Genomic DNA, 18,227 nt, shown 5'->3' on the forward strand with positions numbered 1-18,227 from the left:
CGCTCTTTAATCGGGGCGGCTTTAAAGCTGTAATCTGATTTAAATTCTGCATCCCAGTTTATTCAGCAAGGTTTAGTGTAGTGTTTTAAATATCTCTTTAAATGTCTCACTCTCAGTGGTCTGGAGCTTCTGCCCGTCCATCCACTATTTAGTTAAAAAATGTCGACTATTTTCCCGTATTTCGCCTTATAAACTGAACAGAGCCACTTCTCTCTGGGTTTGTGATCAGTTTCATTCTTCTTGATCGTAAATCCAGATGCTGCAGTTTTCTGACGTTGCCAGTTGTGCTGTAAATGGCAGTGGTGTCCTGCAGTAGGGTGTGCACTGTTGCCTTATCTCGAATGTAAAGTCAAAGCCTCAATCTTACCACTGGTGAGCCAGATTTCCTGGCGGGAACGCTCACCTGAATGGATCCATCACTTGGCTGTACCCAGTGGTATCTTTCCAGCTTTTAGGGTAGCACTAAGTTCTGGGGAAGATTTGTGAGACATATCCTTGTTATAAGTGTCGTAGTTTGCACCTATATATCAAATGTAAATGTTAGGGCAGCACAATGGTTAGCACTGTGGCTTCACAGCGCCAGGTTCGATTCCCCGCTGGGTCACTGTCTGTGTGGAGTCTGCACGTTCTCCCCGTGTCTGCGTGGGTTTCCTCCGGGTGCTCCTGTTTCCTCCCACAGTCTAAAGACATGCAGGTTAGGTGGATTGGACATGCTAAATTGTCCTTAGTGTCCAAAAAGGTTAGGAGGGGTTATTGGGTTACGGGGATAGGGTGGAAGTGAGGGCTAAGTGGGTTGGTGCAGACTCAAAGGGCCGAATGGCTTCCTTCTGCACTCTTATGATCTATGTTAGCAATTCTTGGTACAAGCCTACAGAGAGGAAAAGTAGAACTAACAGTGTTGTCTATTGCTAAACATTTGCTGGTTCATGCAAGACTGCTCCTTGCTGAGACTTTGAAAGGAAAGAAAATGAAAATTAAAAAAAATTATACTTCCTTGATGTCTGAGGTGAAATTTTGGGAATTTTCTACATTCAATATGCTGTCAGCACATTGTTGCTTTACAAGTACATTATTGGTAACTAGGGAAAAAGTAGGGCCCATTAAGGACCACAGTGGTAATGTGTGCGTGGAGCCAGAGGATGTAAGTAGGTTTCTGAGTGAATACTTTGTCAGTGTTCACATGTGAGAGGGAAATCACAGAGAAGGACTGTAATAAAATTAAAGAGACATAGAGCAGGTTCTGAGTGGTCTGGTTGGCTTAAACCTAGACAAATCTCCAGGGCTAGATGAAATGTATCCCATGTTGCACATTGGCAATTTTCCAATGTGATATCATTATTGAAGAAGGGATAAACCAGGAAACTTCAGGCCAGTCAGTCTAACCTCCGTGGTGGGGAAACTATTGAAAGCAATTCTGAGAGTCAGAATTAACCTGCGTTTGGAGAGGGAGAGATTAATCAACCACAGTCAGCATTGTTTGGTTAAGGGGAGTCATGTCTGACCAACTTGATAACAGTTTTTTGAAAGTTGACCAGGTGTGTAGATGCGGGAAATGCATTCGATGTAGTCTACTTTCAGCAAGGCTTTTGATAAGATCCCACATGGGAGACTGATAGCGAAGGTAAGAGCCCAGGGGATCCAAGGAAATTTGGCAAATTGTATCCAAAATCGGTTGAGTGGTAGGAAGGAGAGGGTGATGGTGAATGGGTGTTTTACTGACTGGAAGCTTGTGTCTTGTTGGGATCAGTGTTAGAGCTCTTGCTCTTTGTGGTTTACATAAATGATTTAGATATGAATGTAGGAGGATTGATCAGTAAGTTTGCGGGTGATATGAAAATTGGTGGGGTGGTAAATAGTGAGGAGGATAGACTTCGTCTTCAGGAGGATTGGGATAATCAGTGGCAAATAGAATTCAATCCAGATAAATGTGAGGTGATGCACTTGGGCAGGCTAAACAATGTAAGGGAATACATGCTAAACGGCAGGAGGGATCTTGGTGTGCACGTACACCAGTCCCTTAAAGTAGCAAAGTAGGTGGATACGGTGGTTAAGAAGGTATAGGGTATACTTGCTTTTATTAGCCGAGGCATAGAGTTTAAGAGCAGGGAGTTTAATAATAATAATAATCTTTATTGTCACAAGTAGGCTTACATTAACACTGCAATGAAGTTACTGTGAAAAGCCCCTAGTCGCCACATTCTGGCACCTGTCCAGGTACATGGAGAATTCAGAATGTCCAAATTACCTAATAGCACACCTTTCGGGACTTGTGGGAGGAAGCCGGAGCACCCGGAGGAAACTCGCGCAGACTCGGGAGAACGTGCAGACTCCGCACAGGCAGTGTGACCCAAGCCGGGAATCGAACCGGAGACCCTGGTGCTGTGAAGCCATAGTGCTAACCACTATGCTACCTTGTTATGCTGGAACTGTATAAAATGTTGGTAAGGCCACAGCTAGAGTATTGTATGCAGATCTGTAATCCACATTATAGGAAGGATGTGATAGCACTGGGAAGGTTGCAGAGGAGATTTACTGGGATGTTGCCTGGCTGGAGAGTATTAGATATGAAGACCAATTGGATAGACTTGGATTGTTTTCCTTGGAGCAGAGGAAACTGAGGGGGGAACATGATTGAAATGTATAAAATGTAAGGGGCATAGATAGAGTAGAAAGGAACAAACTTTTCCCTTTGGTGGTGGGGTCAATGACCAAGGGGCATAGATTTAAGGTAAGGGGCAGGAGGTTTAGAGGGGATGTGAGAAAATACTTTTTTACGCGGAAGGTGGTGGGAGTTTGGAATTTGCTGCCTGAAAGGGTGGTGGACGCAGAGACATTCATAACATTTAAGAAGTATTTAGATGTGCACTTGCGAACCCAGGGCATACAAGGCTAAAAGCCAAGTACTGGGAAACGGGATTAGAATGGTTAGGTGGTTGCTTTTGACTGGCGCAGACGTGATGGGCTGAAGGGCCTATTCTATGATTCTATGACTCATCTGGGGTTAATGCTCCTGATACAATTAACTCTACTGGATGTCTGAGTGTTTGTATTTAGGTGGTTTTATTTACGGCACACACATGTATATCTTGGTGAGGGATGCATATCCATTTAGGGGTGGGAATCATGGAAAGAAAATTTAACAAACTACATTAAAGAAATTCAGACTATTGAAGCAGTACACTTCAAAAACTAGGAGCTAGGACCAAAATTAAAGAACAGGCCCTCAAGGGTTATAATCTCTGGATTATGGCACGGTGGTGTAGTGGTTAGCTCTGTTGCCTTACGGTGCCGATTGAGCGAGAGAGGATAGAGTGCCATACTAGAGGGTTTATTTTTACTGGGTTTTTGAAACAAAGCTGAGTCACCGTTATAGAACATAGAACAGTACAGCACAGAACAGGCCCTTTGGCCCTCGATGTTGTGCCGAACAATGATCACCCCACTTAAACCCACGTAACCCGTACACCCGTAACCCAACAATCCCCCCATTAACTTTACACTACGGGCAATTTAGCATGGCCAATCCACCTAACCCACACATCTTTGGACTGTGGGAGGAAACCGGAGCACCCGGAGGAAACCCACGCGCACACGGGGAGGACGTGCAGACTCCACACAGACAGTGACCCAGCCGGGAATCGAACCTGGGACCCTGGAGCTGTGAAGCATTGATGCTAACCACCATGCTACCGTGAGGCCCCGAATAAAATACAATATATAAATTGAAATAAAATAACTGGTGGGGTATTATGCACGAGCTCAACAACAGCAACTCTGTACAATTGGCAATATTTTTAACACATAAGTAGGCATCAGTTTGGGGGGGGGGTACATATACATTTGGGTGCCGGAGAAACAATTACAGAGGGCAATACGGGAATGGATCTGGTGTTGGTGTTGTCACTTGCTTCTCCTGGATGGGTTTCGCTGCCGTTGTCGTCTTGCGTTCACCTCTGCTTCAGCCGTTCGTCCCGTCTTTCGCCCGTATTTTCCTTGCTCTCTGCTCCTGTAGATGCCAAGTTTGTTATCGTTTCCTGTGCTCTCCTTCCGGCTATCATTCCATTGCCCTCCCCTCCCCCAACCTCTCTGGTTCCCTTCTACTGTCCGTCGTCGCACCCCCCCCCCTCCCCCCACCCTGGTCTATCCCTCCCTCTCCCGCCTCTGCTACTTTCCCCTGATTCTTGGCTACCTGGCTATTCTGCTTGTTCGTGGGCCATAAACAGGTCCCGGAATAATTGGGTTGAATGGTTCCCACGTTCTGTGGAAGCCGTCGTCTGACCCTCGGATGGTGAATTTGATTTTCTCCATTTGGAGAGATTTTGAGAGGTCGGACAGCCAGTCTGCAGCTTTGGGTGGTGCTGCTGACAGCCAGCCGAACAGGACTCTACAAAATGATAGGGTGATCAGGGAGGCAAAGGCAAGGGCATCCGCCCTCCTCCCCAGGAATAGATCCGGCTGGTCTGATACCCCGAAGATCGTCACTTTCGAGCATGGCCCCACCCTCATCCCCACCACTTTGGACATTGCCTTGAAGAAGGCTGTCCAGTACCCAGCAAGTCCGGGGCAAGACCAGAACAAGCGGGCGTGGTTAGCCGGGCCTCCTTGGCACCGTTCACATCTATCCTCTACCTCCGAGAAGAACCTACTCTTTTTTTTTTTTAAATTTAGAGTACCCAATTATTTTTTCGAATTAAGGGGCAATTTAACATGGCCAATCCACCTAACCTGCACATCTTTGGGTTGTGGGGGCGAAACCCACGCAGACACGGGGAGAATGTGCAAACTCCTCACGGACAGTGACCCAGGGCCGGGATTCGAACCCAGGTCCTCAGCGTCGTAGGCAGCAATGCTAACCACTGTGCCACCATGCTGCCCTGAGAAGAACCTACTCATACGAGTTCTTGTTAAGTGGGCTCTATGTACCACTTTTAGTTGCGTCAGGCTGAGCCTTGCACACATGGAGGTGGAGTTGACACAATGCAGTGCTTTGCTCCAGCGTCCCCACCTTATTTAAACCCCTATTTCTTCCTCCCATTTCTTTCTTGTTGTGTCCAGTACGGTGTCGGCCCTTTCTACCAGTTGGTCATACATGCTGCTACAGTTTCCTTTAACTCGGATGCTTGCGTCCAGTAACTCTTCCAGTAATGTCTGTCATGGCGGTTGCGGGTACATCCTTGTCTCCTTTCATAGGACGCTTTTTGAGTTGCAGGTACCTTAGCTCGTTTCCCCTGGCTAGCTGGAATTCTCTGTCAGTTCGTCCAGTGTTGCGATCCTGCCGTCCATATATAGGTCCCCGACTGTCACAAAACTGGCGAGGTAATAATGGGAAACACCGAGATGGTGGAGGCACTGAACCAATATTTTGCCTCTGTCTTCACGGTGGAGGATAATAAATTTCCAAGGACTGCAGTTAATGCAGAGGAACTTAGTGCAATAACCATCGCAAAGGAGAGGGTATTGAATAAACTAATGGGACTAAAGGCAGATAAGTCTCCAGGACCTGATGGCCTGCAACCTAGGGTATTGAAGCAGGTGGCAGCAGAGATAATAGATGCATTGATTATGATATTTCAAAATTCCCTGGATTCTGGAAAGGTTTAGGTGGATTGGGAACACGCTATTGTAACTCCCCTATTCAAAAAGGGAGAGAGGCAAAAAGTAGGAAACTATAGACCGCTTAGCTTGATCTCTGTGGTGGGGAAGTTGCTGGAATTAATCATTAAGGAGGAGATGACTGAGCATTTTGAAAGACAAAACTCAATCCACCAGTGTCAGCATGGTTTTATGAAGGGTAAATCATGCTTGACAAACCTGCTTGGGTTCTTTGAGGATGTAACCAGCAAGGTGGATAACGGGGAACCTGTGGATGTGATATATCTAGACTTCCAGAAGGCTTTTGACAAGGTGCCGCATAAAAGACTGATCCAGAGATTGCTGGAGGTTGGAGGTAGAGTACTAGGTTGGATTGTGGATTGGCCGACTGACAGAAAGCAGAGGGTTGGGTAAAATGTGTCCTTCTCTGGCTGGCGAACTGTAACTAGTGGGGTGGCAGGGTTCAGTCCTCGGACCTCAACTGTTTACAATCTATATTGGGTGTAACATAGCAAGATTTGCGCATGGTACTGAAATAGGTGGGAAAACAGGCAGTGAAGAGGAGATGCAGATTTTACAAATGGATATTGGTAGACTAGGAGATTGGGCGAACATTTAGTAGATAGAGTTTAATGTGGATAAGAGTCAGGTTATCCATTTTTGGCCGAAAAAATAGAAAGGTAAATTATTATCTAAATGGAAAGCAGATTCAAAATGTGTCCGGGCAGAAGGATCTCGGTGTTTGTTCATGAATCACAGAAAGTCTGTATGCAGGAACAATGTATAATAAGAAAAGCAAATGGAATGTTAGTGTTTGTTGCAAAAGGACTGGAGTGTAAAAGTAGATAAGTATTGTTACAATTGTGTATGGTGTTGTTCAGACCACATCTGGAATATTGTGTCCAGTTTTGGTCTCCTTATTTGAGGAAGGATGTGGTGGCTTTGGAAGTAGTTCAGAGGAGGTTTACCAGATTGATTCTGGGGATGAAGGGGTTGATGTATGAGGAGAGATTAAACAGTTCGGGCTTATTCGCTGGAGTTTCGAAGGATGAGAGGGAATATGATCGAGATATATAAATATTAAAAGAGATTGATAAAGTAAATGTAGACCAAATGTTTCCTCGGGGGCTGGTTTAGCTCACTGAGCTAAGTTGCTGGCATTTGGGCAGCACGGTGGCCTAGTGGTTAGCACAACCGCCTCACGGCGCTGAGGTCCCAGGTTCGATCCCGGCTCTGGGTCACTGTCCGTGTGGAGTTTGCACATTCTCCCCGTGTCTGCGTGGGTTTCGCCCCCACAACCCAAAAATGGGCAGAGTAGGTGGATTGGCCACGCTAAATTGCCCCTTAATAGAAAAAATAATTGGGTAATCTAAATTTATTAAAAAAAAAAAAAAGTTGCTGGCATTTAAAGCAGGCCAGCAGCACGGTTCGACTCCCGTACCAGCCTCCCCGGACAGGCGCCGGAATGTGGCGACTAGGGGCTTTTCACAGTAACTTCATTGAAGCCTACTCGTGACAATAAGCGATTTTCATTTCATTTTTTTCATTTTTGTGGGGCAGTCTAGAACGAGCGGTCACAGATATAGGTTGAAAGGCGGCAGATTTAAAACCGAGATAAGGAGGCACTACTTCTTGCAGAGGGTGGTGAATTTGTGGAACTCGCTGCCCCATAGTACGGTGGAGTCCGAATCATGAAATGGTTTTAAGAGGAAGATAGATATATTTCTGATTTAAAAAAAAAAAACAGGTTAAAGGGATTTGGGCAACTGGTAGGCTTTGGGATCAGGAAGAGATCAGACATGATCTGATTGAATGGCTGAGCAGGCTCGAAGAGCTGAATTGCCTACTTCTGCTCCTAATTCCTATGTTCATTACATATTAATGAGTTATGCAACCTGGTACATAGAATTCACATTGCTGACCGTTTCAAAACTGCTGCCATTATTCCGTCTTCAGAAAACACATACACTCAACCCCTCAGTCCTTACAACCAATTGCCATTTTTCTTCACCAAAGACCTTGAACATATTTGCACCTTCCAAATCTGTGCTTGCTACAGCACCAATATGTCCCAAATTAAAAATTTCAATGACATCCCCTCTAACTGGTGGAGCATTCTCCATCATGGCCTATGATTAGCTGCAGCTTTTCAAATGGATATTGACACCATCCTTTCCCAGTGTCTCTACTCCCTGGGCCAGCACAGTAGCATGCTCTTTCTTGGTTCAGCATCTACACACCGTGCCTCTCGAGTTCCCAAAGTGTCTGTCCTTAACCCTTTCTTCTTCATCTACATTGTACTCATCTGCCCCTTAGTGAAATAACCAAAATATATTGGGTCAGCTTCCAGGTGTATGCTGATGAAACCCAGATTTATCTCTCCAGCAACTCTGATGTAAAACTGTTCACCTGACATCCAGTCTTGGAGATGCCATGATTTTCTCCACTTAAACATAAAGAAGATTTAAACCATTGTCTTCAGTACTCTCCACAAATTCATGCAGGAGCCATGGATTCCACCTACCTCCCTTACTATTGTTTCAAGCTAATGCCGTAAAGCTGACCCCAAGACTGATTGACCTTTTGGTAAGAGGTTACATGCAGATAAGGAAGTGTGGGGAAGGAGAGAGAAGCTAATGTTGAAGAAACATTGGCTACAATAAAATAGTTACAAATGAACCATACAATGCAGTCCCATGGAGTTGGGGAGGATTTGGAGGAGGTTGGAGTAATCAACTGCTTTCAGATCCTGGGAAGCTTTCTGCTGCTAGTCCATACCTATCCACTAACCGAGTAGCACAGTGACAGTGGTTAGTATTGCTGCCTCACAGTGCCAGGGACCCGGGTTTGATTCAGGCCTTGGGTGACTGTCTGTGTGGAGTTTATACATTCTTCCCCTGTCTTTGTGGGTTTCCTCCGGGTGCTCTGGTTTCACCCACAGTCCAAATGGGTTATGTGGATTGGCCATGAACAATGTGTGTGGTTACAGGATAGGGCGGGGAGTGGCCTAGGAAGAGTGCTTTTTCGGAGGATCGGTGAAGGTGGCCTCCTTCATAATAGGGATTCTATGGATTCTCTGGAGTAGGGGTGATGAACACAAATGATCCAAGGGGCCAAATTTCTCCGTATCAAAGTCGTGGAGGCCTGACCAATATTGTTTTACAAAATAAGTATCCTTAAAGATCTATGCAATGAGACCCAGATATTCCAGTTATTTTTTTTCCAATTAAGTGTCAATTTAGTGTGGCCAATTCATTTACCCTGCACATCTTTGGAATGTGGGGGTGAGACCCACGCAAGCACGAGGAGACTGGATAAACTCCACATGGACAATGACCCAGGATCGAACCCGGGTTCTCAGTGCCATAAGGCAGCAGTGCTACTGCTGCTCCACTGTACCACCCACCAGATATTCCAGTTATAAGAACTTTAATAAGCTGAGTATATGCATTACAAGAGCTATTGAATAGCAAATAAAAGTAACAAAATATTTAGTTATCAAAGGAAGAATAGATGACTTGGTTTGCACCAGACACCTGACCTTGTTTTTCCATCACCGACTTTTCAATGTCGAGTTCCATGGATTGAGTAGGAGCTACTTTTAGAATAGTGTTCAAATGTTTGTCAGTTAAATTAGAATGCAGTTTGGATTTGTTACTATTCATTAATGAAAAATGTTGCTTGTATAAATATGTTGTGCCAAGATTTGACAGTATTTTAGAGGCTTTCCTCAAACTTTCTCGTTATTTTCTACATTTCTCTTCAAATTCTTGCTAAATGAAGAGTCACAATTTCCAAGTCGAGACTTCAATATGGGAAATGTCCTAGTTTGCAAAGTGATAGCTATTTTTCCCAAATAATTATTTTATTGTCAAAGGCATGAACACTGTCGTGGAGCTCAATCATAACCTGACATTCTTGTGTTCAGGATGTTAAGGTGTCCAATAATATCAACCACAAAGGCAAGGTCTGTCAGCCAATCAGTGTTCTGTAGTTCAGCCACGGATTTATTATTCTTGTTCATAAATTATTTGACCTCATGTCTCATTTCTAAGAAGCGGTTTAACCCCATTCTGTGATTTAACCAGTGCACTTAAGGTAATGCAAGGTGATATTCAGCTTCTGGAATTAGCTGATTGAATTGTTGGATTGACTGAGAGCACCAACTCGGAGAAAATTAACTGTTTTTATAAGAACACTCGTTACATGTTGCTTAGCCAAGGTTTTAGAACAGTGTGCTTGGTGCAGAATGCAATGAAATGCACAGAGCTCACTACTTAGATTGTCGCTCAGGAATTTTTGTTTTAAACTTGTGGCTCCTCCTGCCTTTCTACCCAACATAGATCATGCCCTATCTATTGCAATGTTCATCGCCCTACTTCAATCCACACGTAATTTATTGAATGCTGTTTTTACATCATTTAAAAATATCCTCCCCCATGGTAATATCATCAGCATAAACTCAACAACTTCCTCCGAATGTTCATATGTTCATCAGTACTGCAAATAAACCTAGCTAACTGTGCTACATCACGTATCTGTGCTTTCACCAATCGCTATTGAAAAGGCTGTAAAAGTTTTCACCTTATCCTGGAGTTAATTTGTCAAATTTTCTGATCATTCACAAGTTCTGTCAGCAACCGTGTTCTGAAAAGACTAATATTTTAAAACACTGTTGCTTATCTGAACATAGAGGATGTATAGCTTTCATTATGCATATATTTATTAACTTGCTCTCAGAATATGAAGAACCTGCAATTGCTTCCAATGGCTTCTACTTAAAAGCTCCATGTACGCATGCATAGTACAACTAACTGGCTGCCATGCCATCCTTAATGTTTGTACTGGCAAAAATTATTGTAATTTTATTAATGCTCGGTGGGCCATATGGTGCCTTTACTCGGGCCTGATGCTACTGCTGGCTGTACCTTCCTTTGATACCCCTACAGTAGAACTTTGGCTGTACCAGTCCAGGTTCCATTAATGAGGATGGTAAATTATCAACAATCCTCCAATTTTCAATTGATTTTAATCTTCTGTCACAGGCCTGTCATCTTTGAGATATGTTGAGCACAAATAGACTCAATGTTTTTTTTGCATTATATTTAATTTTTAAAAAATATCTGTTTGCAGGAGAACTACTATTCGTGTAACTGTTGAACTGCATTGTACATCTAATCCTGTTTCCAAAAAGGTCAGTTGTGTTTCATCTTTTTAGAAAGAAAAATTGGTTCTTTTGAGTGTTAGGTCTCAGAATATACTGAAGTTTGCTGTCTAAGTATATTGGCTATCTGGTATTGATTCCTTGATAGGATGACCATCACCGATATTCATGTGTGAATCTTGACAGTAATTGTCATCAAACTTTTTCGAGAGGAGGGTACCGCAGCTAAGTCCAATTTTTGTCTCCAACTGACACCCACACCCCTGCCTGTCATTAGATTCTAGGGTCACGCATTAATGATCACTTGGGTGAAGTACCAGAGGGTGACGGGTATACAGGAACCTCACTTAAGCAGGAGTATTAGAGGCATTAGAGGCCAATGTTTTGAGAATTGTTTTACTAAAAAAAAAAGTTTTTTTTCTAGAGTATGTAACTACAAATTTAAATGACATTTAATAATTTAATAATATTTGGTAGAGGCAGGTCGTCACTTCCCTGCAGATGTTTGTAATCATAGCTTTAGGTTTTCTTATAGATTTAAGGATTGTCGTTTACCAACGGCAACTTATATAGCGCCTTTGACATGATGAAACATCCAATGTGTTTCATAGGAGCATTATAAACAATGTACGACATTGAGTTACACAACGCAATATTAGATCATATGAGTAAAAGCATGGTTAAAGAGGTCAATTTAAAGAGTGTCAGAAAGGAGAAAGCAAGGTAGAGAGATGCCAAAATCTCAAAGGGGTGTGTTATGAATATGTAATTTCATTATTCATATGATATAGAAATATTTTAATTGGGGGAATAAAAAAAAATTAAAATCATTTTTTGAGTATGGTTACTTGATTACTTGGCTCATGGAACATACGGTGGTCAAATCATCACGTTATTAAGATTGCGGTGATGATTGGAATTGAGTGGAATCGCGTTGATGGCGTGGCATAAGTGGTGCCTAGAGATAGGGGTAGATTTTGTTGTTCAATGTATAAGAGTGACGTGAGTATCCATGGCCTGTTAACCCCTATTCTAATGTGTTGTTGATCCTTGCTTAGCTTGATTTAAATAGGTCAGGGCAGGAGTAACTATGTTTATCTGGGTCAGGTGGAAGAACATTGGGTGAGGGAGTAGGTGACCCTCCCTCGAGACGTCCCCTTTTGAACTACTCTCCTTGAGATTTGACTCCCTGGGGATGTAATACCCTGTTGGCTGCAGAGTGTGAGTCTGAGTTCTTCATGTTGTTAGAGTCTTTCTTTGGTTGGAAATTAGGCTGGATGGAGGGGAAGGTCACCCTCTCCCAAGTGGCTTTTTGCAGGGGCTTCCAAACTGTCCTCATTCTTGAGGCTTGGGCTCCCCTGGAGGGGCGGTATCCTGTTTCTTATGAGGTTTTGCTGTTCCGTTCCTGGTATCCTTTCTGTGAAAGTGTACTTTGCTAGACCATGTCTGACATCTATTGGCTTATCCTAGTGTCCCTCTCTCTCTGGGGTTCTCTTTCTTTATTTGGGTAGGAGTGGTTCTAATACAGGCTCTAATTTATTATATTTAATTCTAGAGAGTGTCCCTTGTCAGGAGGAGGAGAATTGTATTTTGCTCCACAAGAAATCCCAATGATGGGTGTCTTGATGATTCTTCTTGTCGGTGGGGATTCCTTGGTGGATGATGGCAGGGCCTAAACGGTGCCTCTGATTTGGCTGGAGAGGAATGAGGTCTGTTGTGTTAAATGTTGACATGGTGTAAGAATCCTTGGCTTATTGGCTCCTGTGTAAAAGAGCCAAGCCATGTCTTGTACCAATGGTGGTATCCTGTTGTTCCCCTTTTTCATTTAATTGCTTGGAGGTCTTGGGACATTGGCTTAGGTTCCGTATTTTACCCCATAAGGGATCCCGGATATTCTGTAGCTCTGTCTTTTGTCCTGTGGAGGAGGGTGCGCACTGTGGTGCCGTGTGCTCATAGCTTTAGCCTATTACCCTGAAATCCCCCACTCTTTCTGGTATCCTTCCATTATCTGGCGGAAAGGAGACACCGACTACAACAATTACACTGAACCATTTGTATGAATATCTGCTGGTTCTTTTCTGTATGTATGTGGAATAAGGATTGCTCTGTACTGTACTAAATTTTGGAGATTTGTTGCGTTTTGTGGTAAAATGGAAAACCTTCAATAAAAATATTAATTAAAAAAAAAAAATCAAGCTGTTGCTTGACCAGAAGTCAATGTAGTTCAGTGAACACGGAGTGATAGAGGAACAGAATATGCTGTGAATTAATAAACTAATACACAGGCAGCAGAGTTTTGGATAACTCCCAAATTTACAGAGGGTAGAATGTGGGAGAACAGCCAGGAATGCATTGGACTAATCAAGTTTGGAGGTAAAGAAGGTATAGTTGAGGGTTTCAGTAACAGATGACCTAAGATGGGGCTGAAGTTGAACGATATTACAGAGGCACGGTAGCACACTGGTTAGCATTGTTGCTTCACAGCGCCATTGTCCCAGGTTCGATTCCCAGCTTGTGTCACTGTCTGTGAAGAGTCCGCACATTCTCCCCGTGTCAGCATGGGTTTCCTCTGGATGTTCCGGTTTCCTCCGACAAGTCCTGAAAGACGTGCTTATATGGTACTTTGGACATTCTGAATTCTCCCTCTGCGTATCCGAACAGGCGCCGGAATGTGGCGACTCGGGGCTTTTCACAGTAACTTCATTGGTGTTAATGTAAGACTACTTGTGACAATAAAGATTATTACAAAGGTGGAAAGGTCTTAGTGATGATGTGAATGTGTGGTTGGAAGCTCATCACAAAATTAAACATGACACCAAGGTTGCGAACCGACTTAGCTTCTTGCCAGGGAAAGGGATGGAATCTTTAGTAGGGAACAGAGTTTGAAGCAAGAATCAACAACAATGGCTTCAGTCTTCTGTGTATTTGTGGTGGGTAAAGGATGTCTCTGCTAAATGCCAAGTGGATGTGTATAATCAGATTCATACTAATGAAATTAACTGTTAAGTAATTTTTGCCAGTTTAAGATGTGAATTGTAGCATTAACACTGCTAACCAGTAGAACAACTCAGCAAATTAGTATTTTAATTGCAGGATTTGATAGTCCGGTTAACAGACGATATAGATCCACTTTTCCTTTATAACTTGATAATAACGGAAGAAGATTTTCAGAGGTAAGCAATATTTACTATATTTAGTGACCTTATTTTGATATATGGCAGTTTAAGAGATTGTGCAAGATTCTCTGGCCTCTCCATGTCCTATTTTTCGGTAGCGGGAGGTGGCCTGCTATTGGTTGCTGGCAGGATCTTCTGGTCCTGCTGCTGTCAATGGGATATCCCATTGAATCTACCCCACACCATCGGGAAACCTGTGGCGGGGATACGCCATCCATGAGACCTGAAGACCACGTGCATTGTTTCTCAGCTCGACTATGGCTGAATGTCAAGAAAATCATTGCACAAATTACCATGACTTATAAGGGAGGGCTTTCACATTTAATCAGACTCCAAATAGAAATAAGAGTTGCTGTTAGTTGGCATAAAGTCCGAGTCGACCATCGAGATTCACTAAAGCTATACACTTCTGTGCTGCTATCTAGATAAATTACTTTGCTATTTTGTGTAGAGGATGTTATTCTGAATGATGCTCCTAATTACTTTCCTCTGAAAATTGTTTACTGTATTGTGGTATCTCATTGCATTGTCTGCGATGAATGTAGGAATTTCAGATATATTGTTCCTATGCATTTGGTGCAGTAAGGGTTAAAAGCCTGGGATTGTATGTGACTGTCCCAGTCACGTTTTAAAGATTCTGGTTTGGAAGACAGCTAGCCCGTTTTGAAGCCAAAGCATCAGAAACGTTTGGGCTAATGGACTTTTATTTAGATTAAGAGGGGTTCCCTGGGGAGTAGATAATTAGAGACATTGGGAGCGATTCAGTGACCTCATCAGACCTGACTTGGTGTGGGCACGAGGCCGTTGAATCTCACAAGAGGCTTACGTTGAGATTTGTGATGCTCTAAATGTCTGTGAGATTCAACGGAATCTTGCATTGCGATCTGGATCTTGCTCTCAGGTGAGATCCAGGTGCACAGATTTTTTAAAAAACGTTTCTGCAAAAAAGTTTTCAACATTATTACAAAATCAGTCCACCCTAAACAACAAATACGTGAAGGTACAATACATGAATAGCACTATTAAAAACTTACAACCCCACTAAACCCAACCCATCAACATATAACTAGATAAGACTAATAACACCTCCGCCGCCGCCCCCAACAGCTGATGGTGACTAACTCGCTGAAAAAGGAAATGAATGGCTACCATCTCGAGTAGAACCCTTCCACCGACCCTCTCAACCGTCCCTAGATATAGGAACTCCATTAGGTCACCCAACCAGGCCGAGGCACTGGGCGGAGTAGATCTCCACCCCAGATGAATCTGCCTCTGGGCTATCAATGGGGCAAAGACGAGAACATTTTCCTTCACACCCGCCTCAGTACTGGTGAGTCCGAAACCCCGAAAATGGCCACCAGACGACAAGGCTCCAGGTTGATACCAAGAATCCAGCTCAATACCAAGAATCCAGAACATAATATTAAGGAAGGAGACCCAAAAGCTTACAAGTTTCGGACACAACCAGAATACATGAGTATGATTTGCCAGCCCCTGAGTACAACGGTCGCATCTATCCTCCGAGGAAAAAAAACATGGGCGCGATTCTCCCGAGTTACGAAAAATCGGGAAGCTGGCGTCAATAACGGGCCGTTTGACGCCAGCCTCCGCCCCTCCGACCGGGAACCGATTCATCTCCCCGGTCGGGGCTAGCATCGCGCGGCCGTGAACTCGGGCATCGCGGGCGTAACGAATTTTGTTAAGCCCGCTAGCCAAAGTTAGCGACGGCTGACGGGTCAGATGACGTCAGCCGTGCATGCGCGGATTGGACGACTCCAACCCGCGTATGCACGGATGACGTCATCACGCATATGCGTGAAACCCGCGCATGCGCGGGCCGGTATGCCCCTCAACCACCCCGCGAATGGATCCAGCGGGGCGGCGGAGGGAGAAAGAGTGCGCGGGGTAAGTACCCGCTGCCCGCGATCGGTGCCCACCGATCGCGGGCCCATGGCACCCTTGGTACGGCCGTGCCAATCGGTGCCATGATTCCCGAGAACGGGACTTTACGGCCGTTTTTACGAACGGTCAGAGCCAGTGTGTTTTACGCTTGTAAAAACGGCCGTAAAGGCCTTGGAAATCGGCCCATCGGCCAGGAGTGAATCGCTGCTCGCCGTAAAAAAACGGCGGGCAGCGATTCGTGTCGGGAGGCGGGCGTGGCGGGGGGAGAATAGCGGGAGGGTGTCGGACCAGTGTGTCCGTAAAAATTTACGCCGCCCGCTATTCTCCGAATTTTCGTGAGAGCGGAGAATTGCGCCCCATATCTTCGCCTTGGCCAGATGAGTTCTGTGCACCACCTTGAACTGAATCAAGCTGAGCCGAATGCAAGAGGTGGTAGAGTTGGCTCTATGAAGAGCCACTCTCTCACTCTCTCTCTCACTCTCTCCCAGCCCTCCCTTCTATGTCCTGAACTTTTGTCTCTAAACCTGATGGTGCAAAGAGATGATTCCTACAAATAGGGGCTGACGTTAACATGGAGCTGAGCTCAGGGCAGCATGTGTGGCGCAGTGGATAGCACTGGGACTGCAGCGCTGAGGACCCGGGTTCGAACCCCAGCCCTGGGCCACTGTCCGTGTGGAGTTTGCACATTCTCCCCGTGTCTGTGTGGGTTTCAACCCCACAACCCAAAAGATGTGCAGGTTAGGTGGATCGGCCACGCTAAATTGCCCCTTAATTGGGTACTCTAAATTTTTAAAAAAGGAATAGAACCAGTATCTTGTTAATAAAGGCCGTATCATCCCAATTTGGAGCATACACATTAACCAGGACCATTGAGGTGCCTGCCAAAGACCTACTGGTAATCATATGTCTCTCCCTCCAGTCCGTCAGGAACAGACGAAAAAGGAACCCCTTTATTAACCAAAACTGCAGCCCCTGGATCCTACCATTGATATCTGTGTGGAATACCTGCCTCATCCTGCCCTCCGTAACCGTGGCTGCTCCCTGACCCCCAAATGGGCCTCCTGCAGAAATTTACATGCCCTCCCCAACAATATCAAGACCCATACAAATTACAATTAACTTGCCCCGTGCCTAGGCTTCCTAACAAAAGCATCGACCTCCTCCGTCACATCGAATTAATAATCTTTTGTATCATAAGATATTTGGAGGCAGGGTATATGACCCCAAACTGAACTCCACTCTTGTATAATGCGGCCGTAGACTTGGTAAATGCTACATGCCTTTTAGCCAGCTCTGATCCCACATCTTAAGGAGCCCGATGGTGTGACCTTCCCATTTGTAGTCTCGATGATCCTTTGTCCGCCTCATGACTCGTTCCTTCTCCTGATAGCTATGGAATCTAACGCTGATTGTCTGTGGTGGCTCACTGGAACAGGGTTCCTGCCTAATAGACTGGTGGGCTTGATCTAAGCATCTTTGATATGTTCTCAATTGGATTTGGGCCCTCCACTCCTTCTGACAGCCCCACAATTCTAAGGTTCTGTCTCCTGGAGCAATTCTCCTGGTCATCCACCATGGCACGCAGTGCTTTATTAACACGGGCCAACATCGCGATCTCAGCCTCCAAGGAGACAATCTGATCGCTCTGCTTCGAGAGAGCCGCCTCCACACCCTATAACACCGTGTCATGTGCCTTTACCGTCTCATCGGCCAGTGCCGATTGAACGGGAACTATTAATTTGTGGAGATCCTCGGAGACAGCCAGGGGCGGGGGGGGTGGAGGAGGATCTCGCTGGTCTTGAGGCCCCCGGGTGGTTGGGGACATAACAGGTTGCACCCTGGCATTCCCCTGCCACCTGGACACCCTGGCAGTGGCAAGGTGCCAGCTTGACCATGCCAGATGCCTGACCTGGGGGTGCCTTGTCTATAAGAGATGGGATGAGTGGGGCTTGAGGGCTGCGGAAGAGGTAAGTTGGGTGAAGTGGAGGAGGGGGGTCCTGAAGCCGTGGTTGAGGGGGCTGAAAGATCAGGGATGCCTTTTAAAAATAGTGCCCCGATCCGGTGTAGCCTTCCTAAACTGGCCAGTGCATGAAATTACTTACAGTGGCCTCAACAGGGTGTTTCTCGCTGAGACCCAAAACAAACGGCAAAGTGCCGTTAAATGGCGGGGTCTTTAACTTGAGTCTGCTGAATCACCCTCATTGTATTCAGTTTAGTGAGATGATGTAGTTAATGGGAGGAGCCAGCGGTGAAGCAGTCAGGTGTTGATGTTTTCAGGACTAGTTTTTGGCTGGAAGGTGAACTGAGAAGGTTTCTGAAGAAATACAGCCAGAGATTCTGTATTATTTTGACAGAGTGCCAGGTCTCTTTTTTTCAAGCAATCTCAAAAGATC

At 44.9% G+C, this 18,227-nt stretch overlaps 1 protein-coding gene across 1 annotated transcript in view; it reads left to right on the forward strand.

Moving 5' to 3' along the window:
- sass6 (SAS-6 centriolar assembly protein) overlaps window positions 1-18,227 on the forward strand; it is a 107,903-nt gene that overhangs the window by 113 nt on the left and 89,563 nt on the right. Inside the window, exons 2-3 of the mRNA XM_038794770.1 lie at window positions 10,726-10,786; window positions 13,850-13,929. Of these exons, the coding sequence (XP_038650698.1) occupies window positions 10,726-10,786; window positions 13,850-13,929 (141 nt within the window). The remainder of the gene's footprint in view (window positions 1-10,725; window positions 10,787-13,849; window positions 13,930-18,227) is intronic.

Source organism: Scyliorhinus canicula, chromosome 4 (genome assembly GCF_902713615.1).
Source record: "Scyliorhinus canicula chromosome 4, sScyCan1.1, whole genome shotgun sequence".
Lineage (NCBI taxonomy): Eukaryota > Metazoa > Chordata > Chondrichthyes > Carcharhiniformes > Scyliorhinidae > Scyliorhinus > Scyliorhinus canicula.